General features: G+C 41.9%; 2 protein-coding genes across 3 annotated transcripts in view; one reads left to right on the top strand and one right to left on the bottom strand.

The window, feature by feature from the left end:
* OR56A1 (olfactory receptor family 56 subfamily A member 1) overlaps window positions 1-21,534 on the top strand; it is a 53,560-nt gene that overhangs the window by 17,754 nt on the left and 14,272 nt on the right. Inside the window, 2 exon segments of the mRNA XM_067750111.1 lie at window positions 4,491-4,613; window positions 21,379-21,481. The gene's annotated coding sequence lies outside the window, so the exon portion shown is untranslated.
* LOC137230533 (tripartite motif-containing protein 6-like) lies at window positions 2,990-18,653 on the bottom strand. Of its 2 annotated transcripts, XM_067750109.1 has the most exons (8): window positions 18,574-18,653; window positions 10,131-10,620; window positions 9,539-9,634; window positions 8,640-8,870; window positions 6,121-6,143; window positions 4,312-4,412; window positions 4,000-4,026; window positions 2,990-3,784 (listed from the first exon to the last, which is right to left on the bottom strand). In XM_067750109.1, exons 2-8 carry the CDS (start codon window positions 10,551-10,553, stop codon window positions 3,222-3,224), a joined length of 1,464 nt encoding a protein of 487 aa, XP_067606210.1. In that variant the 5' UTR covers window positions 10,554-10,620; window positions 18,574-18,653; the 3' UTR covers window positions 2,990-3,221. The 2 variants fall into 2 exon arrangements, with proteins under 2 accessions (XP_067606210.1, XP_067606211.1); XM_067750110.1 differs by lacking the exon at window positions 10,131-10,620 and having other exon boundaries at window positions 18,574-18,633.

Raw genomic sequence — 21,534 nt, forward strand, 5'->3', positions numbered from 1 at the left:
GATTTAATGACATACTATCCAGAAAGCCTTCCCCAGTTGGCTTATTTCATGATTATTTATTCTTTTCATTATTTTCCAGAGGTCTATTTATCTTGCTGTTACGTTAGTTATCATTGGGTATCAGTGGTTCTTTTTTTTTTTTTTTTTTTGCGGTACGCGGGCCTCTTACTGTTGTGGCCTCTCCTGTTGCGGAGCACAGGCTCCGGATGCGCAGGCTCAGCGACCATGGCTCATGGGCCCAGCCGCTCCGCGGCGTGTGGGGTCTTCCCGGACCGGGGCACGAACCTGTGTCCCCTGCATCAGTAGGCGGACTCTCAACCACTGTGCCACCAGGGAAGCCCATCAGTGGTTCTTAAAGTGTAGTCCCCGGGCCATGGGTATCAGCATTATCTGGTAATTTATTATAAATGCTAATTATTGGACACTACCCCAGACTCACTATATCAGAATCTCTGGGGCTGGGACATAGTAATATGCTATTGAACCCTCCAGGTGATTCTGATGCTCATTCTAGCTTAAAAAAAACACTGCTAAATTTTTACCACTAGGGTACAATCTCTTTGAGGTCAAAATCAGTCAGATTTATCTCCATGGTATACTTTATATAGTGATAGGCAGTGATCAGCAATAATTAGCAAATGCAAGTTAAAAGTTTACTGGAAACAATCTTTCCAGTTATTGTATACAAGGTCCTAGATAAATACAAACTGGGTTATAGAATAGCGTGTAGAAGGATTTTGGAGGAGATCTCTGAGGAATTATACTTGTAAAAAACTAGTAATGTATGATTGGGTCAAAGGAGAAGCTGACTCACCGTGAGGCTGCATCTGGGGCCTGCATGATACTATGGGAAGCTCCTGTGCTGGAATGGCCCTTCTGTGTTATCCCATAATGAGGCAAGGAAGCCAGTTATTTGTACTCCCATGGTATCCTGTCATTGGCGGAGGATTACCCTGTGTGATAGGACAAAACTTTGGATAAGGTAGTTCCTTGGGTCTGAGGTCAATTCCAGGGAGGGGTGCAGATGTGAGCTCCCAGTATCTGATATTCCCAGCAGCTGGGAGATAGGTACACAGGTCCTGAAAAGCAGATCTGGGAGGTGTGTCATAGGGTATACTACAGATGGCATTGTGCTTCTACTCTCTCGGCGGTATCTTCTCCTTCAGTCTTGGGAAACTTACTTTCTTCTTACTCATTTGTCTGCATTTAAACCTCACACCTTACTTTGTCTTCTTTCTCTACCCGCAAATGTTTTCTTGTGTCAGAGGCAAAGTTTTAATTTGCTCCTAGATATGGCTTGGAATAAAATTCATGTTTACTCTTAGTTAAACAAAAAATTCTTCTTAGATATAATCCCCACTCCCAAGGCACACACACACATGCAGTCATGCACACACACACACACACACACATTTTGATATACTGCAGAAAGGCTTAACAAATTTTGGTTCGTTCCAAGCAACTTGCCTTAGAATGCATGCTGTTTTTCCTTTTTCTGGACTTGAGACTGAATCCCATGCAGTCCTCACGACTCCATCTTTCCTGTCATCTGGAGACCAGAAATAACTAAAAATTTTTGCATGTGGCATGCAAACTGGAGAATAAGAAATCCCTCATTTATTAACATCCTTTTGATCTTCATAAAATGTTCTTGTCTCTCAGCTTACGCGGGCCTCTCACTGTTGTGGCCTCTCCCGCTGCGGAGCACAGGCTCCGGACGCGCAGACTCAGCAGCCATGGCTCACGGGCCCAGCCGCTCCGCGGCATGTGGGATCTTCCCGGACTGGGGCAGGAACCCGTGTCCCCTGCATTGGCAGGCGGACTCTCAACCACTGCGCCACCAGGGAAGCCCCTACATTATATTTTGAACTAAGTCTTCAAAATATGGTGTGTATTTTATATGTACGGCACATCTCAATTCAGACTAGGCATGTCTGAATTGTTCAACAGCCACCGGAGCCTCTTGGCTATCATAGTGGACAGCCAGATCTTGATATTCAACTCCTTGATATTCATTCCATCCTTACAGCCCCCTCATCATAATTTCTTTTACAGTTAGCTCAAAAAGCATATAGCATCCCTCTCCCAAAGACAAAGTGCTCATGCACAAGCTGTTCATGTTTGACCATAAAGAAAAGGAGGTATGGAGAAGCTAGAAGAAATCATTCTCTTCCTAAAAGTGCTTCATATTGATTATTTTCTTTTTACATTTTCCTCCCATTCTGACAGAAAAATCTGTATTGGACTGAACATTTTCCTCTTCTCTCCTGTTTTTACTTCAGTGTGTTTAGATTTTTTTTTTTCAATCACTACCTTAGATTTTTTTTTTTTTACTACCTTAGATTTTTAAGATCCATGAAGTTTGTAGTAAAAACTGAAGTTAGAATCTTTTTTTAAAATTGAATTTAAAGCCACCCAAATTAACATTATAATGGATTTTAGCACTCAATCCTATATGTACTTACATAAAAAAAACAGCAATTTCTTTGCCCATGTATTGCATTTTATAAAACCTGACGACGTTACAAGAATGTAAAATTACAGGTCAATTTCTTTCATAAACAGAGATAAAAACAAAACCTAAACAACGTATGAGCAAAAACAAATCCAGTATTGCATATGAAGAATAACAGTGGTTTATTCCAGAAATCTGTGTTAGATTTAAAAATGGAAATAAATCAATGTATTCCAAGAACAGAATAAAAATGACGTGTGATTAAAAAAAAAAATGACGTGTGATTATCTTAATAATTACAGTGACAATGTATGTTGAAATTCAACTTTCCACTCAGTACAAAAACTGACATCAAATTAATAGAAGAGAATTTCCTAAATTTGATTCTATACATCAACAAAGAAGAATCTCCACCAAATGCCACGCTTAATGGTAAAATGTTGAGGGAACAGTTCTGAGCTTTCTGAGATGCTCTTCCCAGGTTATAATCTTCAAATTTGGCTCGAATAAAATTTTCCAATTCTTTCTTTTAAAAAAAAAAAGGGGAAAAATGTTGACAGCTACCCCTCACCCATCTCAAGATCTGTAATTAATCTGTCAAGGATGTTCACTGTCACCGCTGGGTTACTCAGCTCTAGCACTGAGTAAATGTTCAACAGGAAAGGAGTGAGAACACAGGAAAATCGGAGGTAAGAAAGGAGAAACTGAGATGCAGAAGAGCCTTGGAGTAGAGGGTACGGCTCAGATGGTGGGAACAGCAGAAAGTTCAAGAGCTTGGGCGGCGCAGGGTCATCGGGACTACACAGTTGCAAGGATTAAAATATGGACATAGGGTGGTAGGAAAGTAATACTTAGAGAAGGTGTAGATGGGGAAGCCGTGGTTGGTGACATTGTAAAAGGAGACCGTGCCGGCCTCATAGTCTAAGAACACCCCAATTCGGCGAGGGGGCACCATCATGGAGAGGAGCAAGGAGGTGGACGATTCCTCGTAGGCTCTGTATTCGTGCTTATGATGTAACCCAATCACCCAGTATCCACTTTGAGGCTGGTATCGGGAGTAAACATTCCGATTGTTCGCAAACTGGTTGAAAGAGAACGTAGGTCCCGTTGAATCACTGCACACCCCCAGGATCCAGTCAGTCTTCTTGGCCACGTCTACCTCCCAGTAATGCTTTCCTGAGGAGAAGTGCCGAGAGCCCAGGACACCACAGCCATAATGCTCTTCCAGATGAGACCCAGACAGCTGAGTGCCCACAAATCTCACCTGCCTCCGGTTCTTAGACAGGACGAGATTTAAATTAGCCGTGTGTGGATTCAGAGTCACATCCTCTGTGGGAGAAAGGTACAGCATCAGCAGATGAGAATGGGTATGTGGGTCTTATGACTCTGAGAAGAGGAAGCGAGGATATGGGTGGGAGGAATTGGAGCTAGGTGGTGGGGGGCTGGGTGGAAACAGCAACACCTCATACCTGAGAGTGTGTGTGTGGGTATGTTTGGCAAGGATAAGAACATGTCAGCTCAAAGAGGCCACAGTTTCTACTTACCCCAGTAGCTCTGGACATCTGTCAGCTCTGTAATGATAAAGAGTCAATCACATTATATAGAACCATCAGTCTCAGGTCTGCTGTCTCTCCCTTACCTGGCTGAGAGGTGTGGAAGGGAATTCTATAAGGATGTGAACCGGCCATTTCATTCCCCCTTCAGTATGACCTGCATCTTCTTCAGCACATTGTGTCCCTCCCTCTTTGATCTCTTTCTCTGACACTATTCCCAAATACCAACCCTACCCTTCATTCTTTTTATTTCCTCTACTACCATGATCCCTCATCCAAACGCTGTTCCCTGAAACTCCTCACCTCTAAACACTCGCAGCATCTTTTTCAGATCTGGGGCTCGAAACATACTCTTCAGCTTGGTGGGGAGAGCTTCTGGCTTCTTCAGGGTCCAGAGCTCACTCCTAGAGAGAACAGACATTATGAATCTTCAACACTGCTAACTTTGGGTGTCTCTAACACCTGTCTCCTTCATCTCCCAGGCCCACTGGTGAACTTCAACACTCTTCCTTGAAGAAAATTAGCATCATTCTGCAAAGACCTCTGGCATAGGAGCCAGAAGAACTGGACTAAAAACTAGCTTCTCACCATCTGTGTACACACTGGTAAGATTTTCATTCTTTTTTTATTGGCTGTGTAGTATCTCTCTCTCTCTCTCTTTCTCTCTCTTTCATATATATATATATATATATATATATATATATATATATATATACCACACCTTCTTTATCTATTCATCTGTTGAGGGGCACTTAGGTCGCTTCCACCTCTTGGCTATCATAAATAGTGCTGCGATGAATACTGGGGTGAATATATCTTTTGTACAGAACAGGGAATATAGCCAATATTTTATAATAACTTTAAATGGAGTATAATCTATAAAAGTATTGAATCACTATGTTGTACATCTGCAACTAATATACTCTTGCAAATCAACTATATATACATCAATTTAAAAATAAGTTGATAGGATTTATCTTGCAAAGCCTCATTTTTGTTCCTTTGTTTGATTTGTTGTTGTTTTGTAAAATACAACAATTTTCCCTTCTTTCTCTGCATCCTAGAGACTTATAATATTAAATAAAATAATGGCTGGGAAATCCTTTGCTACCTCTAAAAAAGATACAAAATACTTAAAATGTCAGCACCCTCTTAGAGGGCCTACAGGTATCTGTGTTGACAGGCAGGACATCAGGACCTGCTGCTAGGGCTTTCAGAGTATCAGGTGAAGGGCTCCCTTAGAAGAGTCTGTGATTTAGGTCTCAAGGTCTTGCAGAGGCCTAGGGAGAAAGACCTTCAGAACAGCCTCTTAGGATTCTCGGTCTCTGGGAACATTACGCCAGTTGGAGAAAGGAAACGTCCTCACCTCCAAACTGAGAATAAAGACTTCCGAAGGGACAACAGGCTCCATGGGTCATGTGTTCGTGAGGCGCTTCAAGGTACCAGGTATGTGGGCTACTTTAGGGGTCACCTTGATGAAAGAAATTCTAGAGTAGGTGACAGAGAAGAGAACATGTTTTTGTTTCAGGGCCAAAGCCACTCTTTTCAAGACCTCGGGTCTATATTTTTACTGGAATTGAGAAAAATGGAAGACTGAGGAGAACTAGGTAGCAAGGCATGGCCTGTTCCAAAGCCAAGGGGGAAAGGGAAATTTAAGCAGCTGTCCTAAGAGCTGATTTCTGGACCTTGGAAAAAAAAGCAAATGGGAAATTTCCCTCTGATAAAGTATGTGGGCAAAGAAAATCCCTGCGTATTTTGAGGTAGCTATGAGCTACTAGAATCAGGACTGGAAGCAGGTACAGAGGTTTGTGGAAAAGGAGTTCTATCACGAGGTACATGGGGAGTCAGTGATATGGTAATCCTTGATTCTTAAGAACACTACTGTCCCAATTTGTGACCTTCTGCCACTCAAATTCTCCTACCATTGAAACCAAGTCATTCCCTTTACTTTGGGGGACCCCAAATTCTCACGAAAAGCCACTCAGGACACCACAGTCCTAAATCTTCCCTGCTTTGTGATTTTTTTTCCCTTTCCCACTGACTACAAGATAACTCTATGGGTACAGGAGTCTTTTGTCAACCCAAGGGAACCACGTCATGTTCTACACATACCTTTTCGCGACATCACTCACATCCTAGGAAAGAAAGAGACAGGTTAAGTCAAGGGTAATAGGACTTGTCCTCTACTACAGCCTCATCCATGTCCCTCATCCCATTCTCACCACCCCATGATGACAGAGGTAGAGATGATCCAATATGGAGGCCACAAAGTAAAGATAAGAGCTGAAAGCAGACTCTCCCTGAGACCCTATGTAGGGATGTTAGGAAATGATTCAATTCATTCATTAGTACCTTTATTTTTACAACAGAGTGTGTGTGTGTGTGTGTGTGTGTGTGTGGTGGTATATATGTACCTCATCTTTTATTTGCCAGGCACTGTGCCTGCTTCTAGATGCTCTCACATGACTAAGTCCTGATTTCTGTCCTCGAGATGCTCACATTCTGGTTGCTGAGGACACAAGGGCCATAAAATGTGGTTGTTTCTCAAATTCCACCTCCCCTAACCCTCTATGCTACCTTTTCTGACTTTGTGTATTTTTCTTGATTTCAACACACACATGTGTTGATGATTCCTAAATCTGTACTTCTGCTTACATCTCTTTTATATACCCCTCACATAAGCCACGGGCACCACAGATTCAAGATATCTGAAAGAAAACTTACCTGTCCTGCAACCATGAGGTCTCGTCTGTTTTCTTCCATCTTCCTCAATGATCCCCGCATCCAGTCACCAAATGTAGACAAAGTACTGTCCTAAAAACTACCTGACATCCCATCTGAGACCAAGCCAGTGCATTTCACACCCTTACTGCTCTTTATCGTCATCACTGCCACTGCCTGCCTCATTTGAGTAGAATTGTCTCATGGCCTCCGAATTGGTCTTCCTAACTTCTGCTCTATACACCTCAATGCAGCAGAAGGAAAGGCCAATGGTTTGATCTATGTAACATAGGAATAACTATTTTCATGGTATTGGAGCTATTTTTGGTTGTATTTGACAAAAACACAACTCAAACTGGCTTGCATATGTAAAGTGGTAGAGGTGGATCCAGGATTGTATCAATCTTAAGGCATACTTGTAATAAGGAACTCAAATGATCAAATCAGGGTGATACTTCATGCCTCTTCCTCTTAGCTTTACTCTCAGGGTTCACATTTTGAAACTTGAAAGCTGCAGGCTTGCATCCAGCTGTCAAATCTTAATGGGTAACCATGTCAAACAAACATGGAAAAGAGAAGGAGGAAGTGTCTGTGATGGGCAAGTTCTGGAAAAATTGACTGTGAGATAACACTCTAGTTAAAATGACCATTGGACAGTCATACTAACTAGTGGGTAGAAGAGTCTAGACAGGTGCCTGGACTAGCTATTATATAAATTGATGATCCATTTGCACTTACGAAGCAATTTTTCCAGTTTGAAGAGACTTGTAAAGGGGCTAGAACAAGTGGGGGAAGGAGCAAGCATTAAGGCAACCCAACATCAAAGATGAAGAAAAAAGCAAGAAGAATAAACTGAAGCTGTGAAACCAGAAGCAGTGAATGAGGAAAATCTCCAACAGGTGGAAAATAACTACCCCATGACCCCAATACTAGGGCCCAAGTATAAGTAAAGAAATTATTATTCCACCAGGAAAGGGAGCAAGAGGAAAGCAAGAAAGCAAACAGAAAATAAGGAAGAACCTGAAGGTTCCAGAATGTCACAAGGTACAACCTGCTTCAACTTAATAGTCACACTATTCACTCTATGAAGCCAACAGCTGCTCAGATTTCAACCTCAGTTCAAATCTCTCCATCAAATCTCTTTGGATTTGACAGCTTGCACCCACCCAATCCACATACACACACAGACCAGAGCTCATTGTCTGTGCCTCAAAAATCCTGTTCAAACTTCTATTACAACATGTTCAATGATTCTGCCCTAGAGAAGAAAGTGAAGCAAAGAAAGGCTGGTAATTACATAAAAATTCTCTAAGTACTTGAGTTTGGTATGTGTTTGCCTGTGACTAAGCTGAGTGAAAAGCACCTGACCAATCCCAACACGGCATCAGAGACAACAGGTACCTAACGGCCAGTGATTCTCAACAGGGGGAGGGAGGATAAGTTCTCCTCAGGGTCATTTGGCAATGTCTGGAGGGGTTTTTGTTGTCACAGCTAGTTGGATGCTACTGGCATCTAGAGGGTAGAGGCCAGGGATGCTGCTGAACATCCTACAATGCACAGGGCAGCCCCTCACAGCAAAGAATCTTCTAGCCCAAAAGGTCAATAGTACCAAGATTGAGAAATGCTGCAGTAAAACATCACTCGATCTTTTACATTGTATCAAATGAACTTTTGGACTATCCTTTATACATAAGAAATAAAAATGAGACATTCCTTTAGCATTTGTACTTTTAATTATCCTATGCTTTATCCATGAACTTTGAACTGTTTAATAGGGAAGAGGCACTACAGGGTCAAAGGAAATTTTTTTCTTTCTCCCACCAAGATAAGGAGTCCCACATCAGAAGGGAAGGAAAGTTAGTCTCTCTTTGCCTTGACCGTCAGACCTTGGGCTCCTTTGCGATTCCTACCTGCAGCAGCTCCGTTGTTGACCCCTGACACCGGCGCTCCAGGTCTGAGATGAGCTCTCTCAGGGACTGGCTCTGCTGCATCAGCTCACCCTCAGCTTCTGCGATGATGTTCAGCCCCTTCCTCTCCTCCTCCTCCAGCTTCTTCAGCTGCCGCTGCTCCTCTCTGTCCAGGATGCTCCTCAACTGATCAAACTGCTTCTGGATCCTGTGTCTCTCAGGTTCCATCTGATTCTTCAGGAACATGGAAGAGAAAGAGGTTGCTAGTCTGTTGAGCTGAGGGTCTCCTGTATAAGAGGTTGGGGAGGCAGGCTCTATACTGCTTTCCTGGCAGGTCTCACTGGGGGGGAATGAGCAAATGGGGGAGTAAGTCCTGCAGAACCTGCTCTCTTCTCCTATTCTCCCTTCAGCTCTTCTCAGACCATTGGCCCCAGGCTGTCTTATCTAGGCTTCTGAGATAGAGACTTTGATTCCTAGGTGGGATTTAGATTCCAAGCAGCCTCTCTGGCCTCTCAGGACTCACCATCAGCCTCCCCTTCCAGTTTTCGATATTGAGAGTGGCCTGTGCATGACCTATTTTTCCAAATTTCAGAGCTCGAAACTATAGAACAAGGTCCAGAATCAGGAATTAAGGGCTGCCAATGGCCATGGTTCCTCTCCCATGATTGTCTTCAAAAACCTAGATTCCCTTTGATATGTTCATTTTCTAACTCCCCCTTCTCTCTCCCTGGCTCTGCACCAAGAACAATACCCTTGTTTGGAAGGGTTGCAGTGAAGGACAGGCAAAGGGAAGCTCTTCTAGCTAAATCAGGGAACAGACAGAACTAGGTCCCCTTTGCACTCGGCTCCCACATCCTGCCCTGATTCCCATCCCAGGACACCTTCAGAAGAATCTCTCTTACCTTCCAAGATGCCTTCTTCTCTCTGATAACAGCTGTTAGTTTCTCAGCTTCCTGCTGCTCTTGCCTCAGCTTCTTCAGAGACTCCTGGAACTTCTCCTGGAAGAAACACATCAAGTCAAGCAGGATCAAGTGTCAAATTGTTTCAGTGTGGAGACATGGAATGAATGGGGGAGAGATTATTATGCTGACCTCAGGAGATGCCTGTCCCGGAATGAAAAACTGAGAAGGTCAAAGTTATCTTTTATAAACAGGGGATAGAAACCACTGGGAATAGGCTGATTCTCTTTTCTCCAGGGGAAAGAACCTGACCATGAACCACTTTAAGTCCTTTACTCTCACTGCCAACATATCCCCTGAACTCAACCTGTCCTGCCCGCTACTGGCCCCGAGCAGCATCCTCCACTCATGCAGAACCAATCATGAGCAGCGAGAAAGAGCTACAGTCTCTGGTCTTGGCCAGAGGGGCTTTTTCTAGGTTCATCCTCTACATAAATAGGTGGACTACAAAGAAATTAGATTAGAGCATAAAGAAAAGTTAATAATCTACCAAGGAGTCTGTTCCCACCTGCCTTCCCTCCATCTGGGCTCCCACCTGGTACTCCTGGGCCACCTCTTCCATGAGGAACGTGTGGTGACCACGGTGCTCCTGGGACCTCTCGCACAGCCAGCAAATGAGCTTCCCATCCTCCTTACAGAAGAGCTGGAGTTTCTCTCCATGGTGTGCACAAAGAACCACCTTCAGCTGCTTCCCCAAGCCCAACACCACCTCCCTGAGCCTGTCCGCTATGTTGGCCAGGTGCCGATTGGGTCGCAGGTTCCCAGGCTGGTAGCTGGTCTGGCACACAGGACAGCTGCTCTCTTCTTCTTGGCCAATACCCAACTCCTTGCTATCCCCCGTGATGCAGGCTTGGCAGAAGCTGTGTCCACAGTCTATGCTCAGGGGTTCTGTCAGGAGCTCCAGGCAGATGGGGCAGGTCACTTCGTCCTGGATGTCCACCAGGACTGCTGAAGTCATTGTAGCCACTCTCCTGGCTCCTGCCTGCCCAGCCCTGACTTCTAAGGTGTTTCTTGTGTATAGAATCCTAGGTAGATGGCCAAAAAAAAGGGTTCAGGGTAAGAAATGAGGCAGACAAAGGCAGGCTGACTGTTCTGGATAAACAGGTCAAGCACCTGGGGTAACAAGAGCTTCTCATTCTAACTTCAAGCATGTTCTTTGCCCCTGCTCACATTAGACAGCAATTTGCACTCTCATTAGAGCAATGATCACGGTTTCCTTTTACTCCTACTGGATGAAGGGACAATGATGTGCTGGAGAGAAGTGGCCTTGGGTAGGGCACTGTCTGTTTAACCTTTTCTCAGCCCACCAAAACACATCCTCAATGTTCAAAGCACCAGACATGCTGCTGCCTCAGGATTTTTGCACTTGCTGTTCCTGCTGCAAGGAAGCCCCTTCACCTTGGTATCTGCATGGCTCTCTGACTTCATTCAACTCTCTCTTTACATGTTTTATTCGAAGAGTTTGCTCTGTCAAGCCTAGCTAAGGCGTGGCCACCCACACCATCACTCTCAATAGACTTACCTGCTTGATTTTCTTTCTTACCACCTAATATGGATCTTTAATTGTTTGAATATTCCCACTGGAATATAAGCTCCATGAGATCAGAGACTGCTTTTGTTCATTATTGAACTAGCTCAGTGTCCAACACACAGGTCCTCAACTTTTGATGAAGAAAACTCTAGAACCTCCTCATCCCTCCATAGATGTTTAGACCTTTCTCATGAGCTCCTTCACCTCTCTTTCACATGGTGCTGGCATTGCTCTCTAGGATCTAATCTCCAAGATCAAAAGTATCATTTATTGTGACGACACGTCTACCTTCTAACAGCTCTTTACAGAGCCCTTTCATCTCTCATGGTCACCTTCCCCAAAAAACCCAAAGAAACAAAAATGACCACAATAAGGTGATGTTATATCTTTACAATTAACACTTGTATAACCAGTTGTGATTTAGATATCATATTCCCCTGTTTTCTTTATCTCTCATAGGAAAACTCTGAATTAATAAGAGTATTTTTAGCCTCTTAATAAAGAAATAGAGACGTAAGTGACTTTATAAAATCACACATCTTATAAAATCATAGATGTGTTCTAATAAGAACCTGCTGTATAAAAAATAAATAAAATAAAATTCAAAAATTAAAAAAAAATTTTGCTTCGAGGTAGGGTCAATATACCCATTTTATAGGTAAAGAAACCTGGACATGGAGGTTGAATCAGCTCTACTGTGAACTGAGAGTGAAAGGGGTGGCCCAAAGAAAACCAAGAGACTTGTGAGAAGAGAAGGGACAGTGGGCAGGTGAAACAATGGATGTTTGCTATGTCTACTAGTTGTCCCTCAGCTACCGCCCCTGATTCATTCTGTCTGGTATTATGGTTAGGTGTTTTCATGTGTATCTACCCTCGGATTGAGAGCCCCTGAGAACTATGTATCTGGACTATTTGTTATCATTGTATCTCCTGGAGGACCCAGGACAATCCTCCGAATATAGTATATGCTCAATAAATGTTTCTTGACATTATTGTTTCATTAAACTAGTTTAAACCAGAAAAAAAAAAATGTAGAGTTGGCAAAACCTATCATGTCCAGAGTCCTAGTTCAAAGCTCTGTCCTCAAACCTCATAACTTTAATCAAAGACGGTGGTGAAGGTGGTCAAAGTCAGGCACAGACCTGGTGCTTTGGGAGAAGAGATTTCACCAGGCCTGTCCAAGACTCTGTGCCTGTGTGTGGGGGACAGAGGGGACAGGTGGGAGAGTCGACGCCACATATGTTCTAGCGAGAGTTCACAGAAAAACGACCTGAGGCAGAGGTATGCTGGTGGAATGGTCGGGACAAAGAGGTCTTACAGCATTTGGGGAAAGTATTTCAGAATCGCTAATAGGAGAAAAGTATAAAAATGGAGGAAAAAGAGGAATGAAGTATCAATACATGTTATAACAAGATTGAGCCTTGAAAACATTATGCTAAGTGAGTGAAGTCAGATACAAAAGATTACATACTGTATAGCTCCATTTACAGGAAATATCTAGAGTAGGCAAACCTATAGACATGGAAAGTAGATGAGTGGCTGTCAAGAGTTGGTGGGAGAGGGAATGGGAAATAACTGCTAATGAGTCTGGGGTCTCTTTTGGGGGTGATGAAAATATTCTGGAATAAGATAGTGGTGCTAGTTGAAAAACTTTGTGATTTTTCCAAAACAATGAATTGTATACTTTTAAAGTATGAATTTTATGGTCTGTGAACTATATCTCAATTTAAAAAAAATTGTATGAGAGGAAAATAAGAGGGAGAAGCTATCTTGTGACTTCTGGTTCAGAGCTGTCCCAACCCCACAGCTTTTACACAAGGCATGCTGTGGGAGAGGATCTAAGAGTCAAGCACAGTGCTATAGTTGGTATGGGGAGATAACGGTGAATGAAATATATACTCTACGAGGAGGTGTACCATTCAGACTTCGAGCAAGAAACACATCCATTTTTGAACACATAGCAAAGACAATCATCATTAATGCAAGCAAGTATATATGTATGCAGGTATTTGTTTCAAGGAACAGTGGAAGGTAGAAAATAATCAGAGACCATCTTCTGATCGCTTTTTATGTGAGGTAATGGCTGAACTCTTTACAGGTAGTATATTGATGTAATCCAATCCCACAATAACTCTATAAGATACATTTAATAACACCTATTTTACAAATGTGAAAAGTGAACTTCTGAAAAAGGTATTCAATTACCAAAGGTCTCAGAATGAATAAGTGACAAAGTAAAGGTTATAATCTAGTTTTATGCAAATCCAAACCTCAGGTTGTTGTCTGGTCCTTAAAGGAAGAGAATGTTTCCTTTATGCCCCCCCACCCCAACCTGCAAGGGTGCTCAGGTCACAAAGTGGCTCAGCTTCTTTCTACCCACCTCCTGACTGGTGCTTGTCTCATTTTTTGGGCTGCATTGATTCAGCATAATAGTCTCCTTCTTCCTGGCATCTGAAGGCATCCTACAGCTCTTCCTAAGCTATGTGTAGGCTCCTTCTCCAGCCCTGTTCTGCTTCATTCCTGGTGGCACATCCCCAGGACTCAGGCTGCTTCCCTTGCCCTGGCAGGGTGAGGTGAGAAGAGAAGGCACTGACACTGGAGTAACACAGACACAGGTCTGAATCCTGAATTTATCTGTCTCTAGTTCTGGAACACTGGGGTAATTCCTGATCTGAGATGTGGTTTAATGTTTTGTGTATTGCTGATAACAAGTCCTCCCTTATAGCACGCTTGTGATAAATTATCTGAGCCAATGTGTAGAAAAGTCTCAATAAAAACTAGTTGTCACTACATTTATACTGTCATTGCTCTTCAATCCTTCAGTGCTCTGCCCTCTTACCATGAGGAAAAGAGCCTCTTCAGTATTTTTACCAGAAATAGGGATAGAGCAGAGTCTGGTGGATGAATAGCTCTATATAAATATCTGTATAAGAATGAATGCATCACTTTCTCACCCCCTTTCATATCTTCTTCCTTGTTTTGGACCTAGGAGAAAAATCCACCACCTCAATTCATAACAAGATTTAATAAGATGGCATTTAAGGACAATGTGAGAATGCTGGACCTTACCCAGTAGTTTCTGTGTGCCTGGCATAAATAAGGGTCAGTTAAGAAAGCTAGTAGCTTCTCTGACAAGACAACTAAAGATGCTGGAACTAACCCTAACTTTATTTTTTGTCTGGGCTGAATTAATATGTATGTCCCCACTGAAAAACATCTTATTCTCATTCTTGAAAGTTTTCAGTCATTAAATTATATTACTGTTGTCTTAAATCACATAATTTTTTTCTGAATTTTATTTTATTTGCTTTTTATACAGCAGGTTCTTAATAGTTATCTATTTTATACATATTAGTGTATATATGTCAATCTTAAATCACATAATTTTTTAAAGACATTTAAGATTACTTATTTATTTATTTTTACTATTCCAGCATTGAATTACTCATTGGAAGCCATATGCTCCGTTTGCCTAGCTGGAGTCTGGTTTGGGCCACCAAAGAAGAGCCAGCTGACAAATGCACTGCCTAGTTGGAGGCACACTACCCCTGACCCCAGCTGTGACCCTTGTGTACAGGATAGGCCACAGGGTGACTGAGAGCAGATATAATTCCACAGTGTTTCTTTGTCTGGCCCCCCCTGCAAAGGCAGATGTACACTGATGTACAGCTTGGTCAGTGTGGGCATAATTAAAGAACACAAGGTCTGTCAGCTAGGCAGCAGTAGGGAAGGGATGGGGTTAAACGAAGGTGTGCTTTGTTTCGCAGAAACTAACCACTAAGTTGCATAAAGTTCCAAACACCAGATGTTTCAAAAAGGTTACAGTGCATTCCAATCAACAAGCTATCGCAGTATAAGCAAACAACCAAGCACTTGCTTGCTTGCAGTTTTTGGCAAGCTAGAGAAACCCGTACTACATGGAAGATCATGCCTGCCCCTGCATGAACACTCATGTATCCCAGACATAAAACTTCCCTGATCCAGCTGTTCGGAAAGACAGTACTTTGAGAGCTATCTCCCTGTCTCCTTACTGGTCACAAGTAAGAAATGCTTCTACTTTAATCAAAAGTACTTGGTGTGTCCATTGGCTAAGCACCCCAAGTGACTGGACCATTGAGTCTAGTAACAGGTCCTGTAACTGTCACCAATTTTCCCCTCCTGAGTGCGTGGTAGGATAAAAAATATCAAATTGCCTCTCAGTAACAAGAAGCCCTTACAGGAGAAAGGGCCTGAGAAAGTGTCCCAGACTAAGAAAACAGTCTGTGAGATACAGCATAGATGAGCAGGGTGAGTATAGGGCATTGCTGGGGATCGAGTGAGCTGAAAACATGACCTCAATGAATATTACCAACCAAGAAAATGGATGTACTGATATATACAACAAAATAAGTCTCAAAAGCACTATGCAAAGTAAAAGAAGCTAGACAGCAAGGGTAAGTTGCTGTATGATTCCATTTATACGAAATACTAAAAAAGACAAAACATTACTATTTGAGATCAGATTAGTGGATACCAGGGCCCAGGGCTGTGAGAAGGGGATGAATTGCAAAGGGACACAAAAAAATTTGGGGGGTGGTGACAGAAATCCCCTATATATATCATGATTGTGTTGTTTGGACAACTATATACAAGTCAAAACTCACGGAGTTGTATGCTTAAAATTGCTAACTTATTAAATGTAAATGATAACTCATTAGAGCTAACAAAAACAAAATAGAAGAAATGCAATGAGAAAAACTGAGGCTTGGCTTTTTTGATCTTCTAGGCACAAGTAATAATTGTGTTGTCAAATATGGTAGCCACAGGTGGCTACTGAGCGCTTGAAATGTGGCTAGTTGGAAATGAGATGTTTTAAGTATAAAACACTGGATTTCAAAGATTTGGTAAGAAAAAATAATCTAAAACATTTCATTAATGGATTTTTTCTAAATATATTTTGGAAGCATGGAGTTAAATATATTAAAATCAATTTCATCTGTTTCTTCTAACATTTTAATAAGGCCAATAGAAAAATTCAAATTATGTATGTGGCTCTATTATATTTCTCTATTACTTTTCCATCTAATGCTCTACTTGAGATATTCAAGGCAGAGAAGGAATCTTGAACAGAAAAGATTATGTAAGAGTTGATGTCTCTTGTTAAAGAGTGTAAAGTTAAGGCTGGGAAAGGGAGCGAGGGGAACAGAGTCGGCTAACATTCAGTTAGAAAGGGTTTGCGTAGCCCTGCCCACATGCCAGCAGGCGCTTGACCACTGCTACTCCTGATCGCAGCCCAGAGGACACAAGAAAAGCCAACAGAGTCCCTAAGGACACATCTCAAGAGCAGTGTGGGTGGCAGAAAGATAAGTCTGGCTGTGTGAGGAGCGCAGATACCAGACCTTAAGGGGAAGAACGTTGAAGATCAAATTAGCAAATGAAAGAGGCCAAATTCATGACTAGGACCAGTTAAATCAGAAGCAGATGCCAGAAAAAGGCCGTGCGGTCTGCTAACTAGCCTCACTGGCATCCAGTGGAGCTCTTTATGCAGAATCTCTAGGCCTCACCGAGACCAATTCAGTATCTGCGCTTTAATAAGATCTCAGGTAATCTGTATGCACATTAAGGCCTCAGAAGCATTGCCTTAAACACAGGAGCCTTCTTCCCAGGTAAATGCAATTTAGGGTGCAAAATAGAAAAGGGGGAGGGTGGGTGGGGGAGGCCAAAGAATGGACTGATATGTAGATCTGAAGCATCTTTTAGAATGAAAGCTCACACAATTCGATATTAAAAGGGCTTTCAGAATAACACTAGTCCAGGCTGGGGCTCAGAATGAAAGTTAGAAATAAGATGGGTGGGACTGCCCCCGAACTGGGAGTTCTAGTGAAAACAGGGTAAAAATCTAAACACGTGGCAACTGCATGCATAAATGAGTTGAGATTGTGCTGAGGAAATAATTTTCTTTTGCCCTTTTGCAGGAAGCACTCGATAAATGTTTGAATTGGAACATACTTTAAATTTTTTTTAAAACTTCAAAAAATCACTACCTCATGCATTCAAAATTTATAATGATTCAATAACTTTCCAAATTCTTAAAATATTGTCCTGCACAGGTTTTCCACTCCCTGAGTGTTAGATAATCCATTAACTGAGTGTCTTTTTTTAGGTTAGATAATAAAATTCTAATCATTTTTTTCTGCATTTGTGATATTCCACTTGTAATTCCTAATCGTTTAAACCCTGCTGTATTTTAACTTGTTGAGATGTCAGAAGGAGTCATAGTCTCCTTTATCATAGTGCATTTGTACATATTTTATTCCCTACTCTATTCTTTCAAAAATTGTTTTGATGTTGCATTTTTTAAGGTAGGCATTGAGTTTGTCCATAATAATGACTTAATAATTTTGAGTATTTACTATTTTTTCAGGCACTCTCCTGTGTGTTTAAACTTCTGCCTCACTTAAGCCTCACCAAAACTCTATAATATAAATATTACTCTGTCCATTTTATAGGTGGAAGAGACAAGCTCAAAGAGCTCAAACAAAAGGTGGGGGGTACACAGCCAGCGTCTAAGTGTCAGAGGCAGCGTTTGAACCCAGGCACTCTGTTTGCAGCACCCATGCTCCTAACCACACATTTCTGTCTTCATTGATTGATAGATTAAATGTTGTTGCTAATCTCGCTGAGTTCATTCGCAGTGAGGATGAAAAGATAAATTATCTGTATCATGAGCTCCTAAAGGGAAGGGACCCCATTTCTTTTACCGCCCTGTCACTTCAAGTGACAGTAAGTGGCCCAGCCACAGATGGCATACATCTCCAGGTGACCGGCACACGGAGGCTCCAGATGTGAGGCTCCATGTGGTCAAAGCTCCTCTGAGCAAACCAAGGAGTTTTACATAGATTCTGAGCAACTGAGAGCGCTCACTCGTTTGTTCTTTCTTCTTGAACAACCGCGCACGGCCCTGCTACCTAAGGGGAAATGCACAGCTCTCGGGCCAGCCCGGCCTTTGCACATACTGAATGCGGAAGGCTCGTCTCCCAGTTCCCTCTGGGAGGAGTCAGGGCCTCCCGGGGCGGGGTGGGGTGGGGGTGGGGGGCGGTAGGATAAACGGTGCTCACTTCCTGGAGCAGAAAGGCTGGAGATGGGGGGAAGGGCTGCTGACCTCTGGATCCACACCAGCCGCAGGGTCTGCCATCATTCCCTATCAAAACTTTCAGAGCTGCCTCCCCGACATCCTTCAGCTTCCAGAATCAGGGCTTCATTATCACTATCTTTACACAGGCTACTCCCAGCTCCAAAGGTGCCTCTTCTGTACTCTCTTCCTGAACTTGAGTCAACTCAAAACTGCAGAGGTCTCCCTCGCCCTGCCTCCACCCGCGAACCTCCCAACCAACCTGTAGGGCGCGTCAACCTCTGAGTACTAGTGGGGACAGCGGTGGCTGGCCAGAAAACGGATTTGCTCACCAACCTGGAATCTGTATCTTGGATCAGAGCCGAGGATTTACAGCTGCCGCAGCCTCCACCAAAGCAGAAAGGCGTAAGGGGAAAGGGGCGGGGCGAGGGGGGAGGAGATGCTGCTGATTTGTCCAGCGCGGCATTAGGTCCTGCACTCCAGGGCCCCGTCCAGGGTCAAGAGAGCTGTTCCGCTTACCTGATGAGCTGAAAATTCTGAGGCCTTGGAGAACACCCGAAGGCCAGGGGTGGCACTTGTAAATTGTCTTCACTTTAGCTTTCCGACCTCATGTCAGTGTTAATAACACTGAGAATACACCTGTACCCCATATTAAAATACCAATTAAAATGTCTGAATAAAAATTATCTAAAGTTATATGAGTAAGGAAAAATAACCACTGGCATTATAATGGCATGTCTTGCAAAAAGATCATTAAAAGTTATCAATTTAAAATTATGAATATAATTTAAAATTACATTACAGATATAAGCTTATATCTGTGATTTTAATCTGTATAACTGAGAGACTGTAAATGTTTGTTCTTAGGTCCTTATGAATACATGCAAAGCTTATAAAGCCCTGGGAAGCTTAACTATAGAGTTTCAATAGCACGGCACCTCTGAGAAGAAAAGGAAGGCTAAACTTCCTGCCCCAAGGAAATTGACCTGGTCTGGGAAGGTGAGCTGTGGGAGGAGGGCCTGGACCTCCAAGGGTGTCCAGATGAAAGTCAGGACAGAGGGCTGGGTGACTAACGTAATATTTTCAGGGTTCATCTATGTCGTATCTTGTATGAGTACTTTGTTCCTTTGATGGTTGATAATACTCCATTGCATGGATTTTCCACATTTTGTTTATCCATTCATCAGTTTTTTAGACATTTGGATTGTTTTTACTTTTTGGCTATTGTGAATAATGTGGCTATGAATTTTCTTGTACAAGTTTTTTTCTAAACTTAGGCTTTTTTATTTCTCTTGGGTGTATACCTAAGCATAGAATTGCTGGATCTTGTATTTACTTTTCTGAGGATCTTCCAGGCTATTTTCCAAAGTGATTGTACTGTTTTGCATTCCCACCAACAGTATAAGAAGGGGTCCAATGTCTCCACATCTTTGCCAATACTTGTTATTATATGTTTTTTTCTATTATAGTCATCTTACTGGGTGTGAAATGATAGCTCATCGTTATTTTAATTTGCATTTGCCTAAGGTGTTTGCCTAAGGTGTTTAATTTGCATTTGCTTAATGGTGTTTATCATCTTTTCATACACTTTACTATCCATTTGCATATCTTTTTTGAGAAAGGTCTATTTGGATCCTTTATCCATTTTTTAATTGCGTTATTTGTCTTTTTCTGAGATCTTTCTATATTCTAGATACAAGTCCTTTATGAATTCTGTGATTTGTAAATATCTTCTCCCATTCTAAGGGTTGTCTGTTCATTTTCTTGATTGCATCCTTTGAGGAACAAGTTTTTAATTGTGATGAAATCCAATCTTTTTATCACTTCTACTTTTGATGTCATATCTATGAAGGCCTTGCCTGGTCCAAAGTCATAAGGATTTACTCCTATATTTTTTTTTTAAAGTTTTATAATTTAGCTCTTACACTTAGATCTAGGATCTATTTTAAGTTCATTTCTACTGTGTGAGATAGAGGGTCAATTTTATTCTTTTGCATGTGGATATCCTGTTGTCTCAGGACCATATTCTTTCCCCATTGAATTGTCTTGACATTGTCAGGAAACCATCATTAAGGAGTTTTGTGTGTGTGTGTGTGTGTGTGTGTGTGTATGTGTGTGTGTGAGACAGAGAGAGAGAGAGAGAGAGAGAGAGAGAGAGAGAGAGAGAGAGAGATATGGTAGGGGTCAGATGAGGAATGACATGTTTTGAATGTCTAAATGTTAAGTGAGAAAAGGTCACCTGGCAGCCCTGAGCAAGTTGAAGAGGTCTGGAGCTGACAAAAAATGCCTAAATCCAGGACGAGTAAATGGCTAGTTATTGCTTTTAGTATGGAGGAAAAGTTGCTTAACTAGATGCTACTGAGTATAGATAGAAGAGAATAAATTTGTTAATAATTGGTTTTCTCTTCATGAAATTGGTGACAATGTGTAGGTGGGGATTAAGGATAAGTAACTCTAGATGTACACCCAGGTCTCTTACTCTCACATCTCAGTGAAGGACATTAAGCAGAAAAAGTATGTAAGTTAGGAGATGAAGAATACAAATAAGGAGAGAAATGAGCTGAGCAAACCAACTTTACTCCGATAAAAATTAATAAAATAATCTTAAAAAAATAAAAATAAACAGAAAAAAAAAAAAAAAGAAATGTGAGCTGATATTCAAGGGAGCACATGAAGAAACTTATTTCTAGGGAATGTTCCTTGAAGGAACAGAGCAAAAAGCCAAGGCAAAAGCTCAAGGGAGCCTTGATATTAGAGAAGACCAGTATCTAGGTCTGGGAAGGAAAAGATTCAAAAGACGTTTGGTATCTAGCACAAGAATTACCTCAAAATTCATTTCATCAAAAGGTTTTTTAAACATGAGGATGAATAAATCAAAGAGTTGGTAATCAATTCCATTCAATACAACTTGCATTTCTTTTCTGATTTGTATTTCTCTTAAGAGACCAGCGACTCCAAAATTCCAAGTCAAAAGTTACACTGCGGTTTTTAGAATATCTTTTTATCTTCAAGTTCTCCTAACAAGTTTTCCTTGATCTTTCTTATTTCCTTCACCCCACCGCACACTTTTGAACCCCTACTTTATTCAAGCCCAATCCACGCTCCCTCACCCCTTAAATGTGTCTTCATTTGCTTTTACAGATTCGGTTTTTGCACTTAAAATTCAGCTTATCACAGAGAAGTTTGTGAAAAATGGAACATGGTCTTTACAAAGAAACTCTGAGAAACTCAACTGGCAGATCAGGTACTGAATAGCTGTTGTTGTGTAATGTATCTGCTCATCTACTTTCCATCAAT

This window comes from Pseudorca crassidens, chromosome 9 (genome assembly GCF_039906515.1).
Source record: "Pseudorca crassidens isolate mPseCra1 chromosome 9, mPseCra1.hap1, whole genome shotgun sequence".
In the NCBI taxonomy this organism is placed as follows: Eukaryota; Metazoa; Chordata; class Mammalia; order Artiodactyla; family Delphinidae; genus Pseudorca; species Pseudorca crassidens.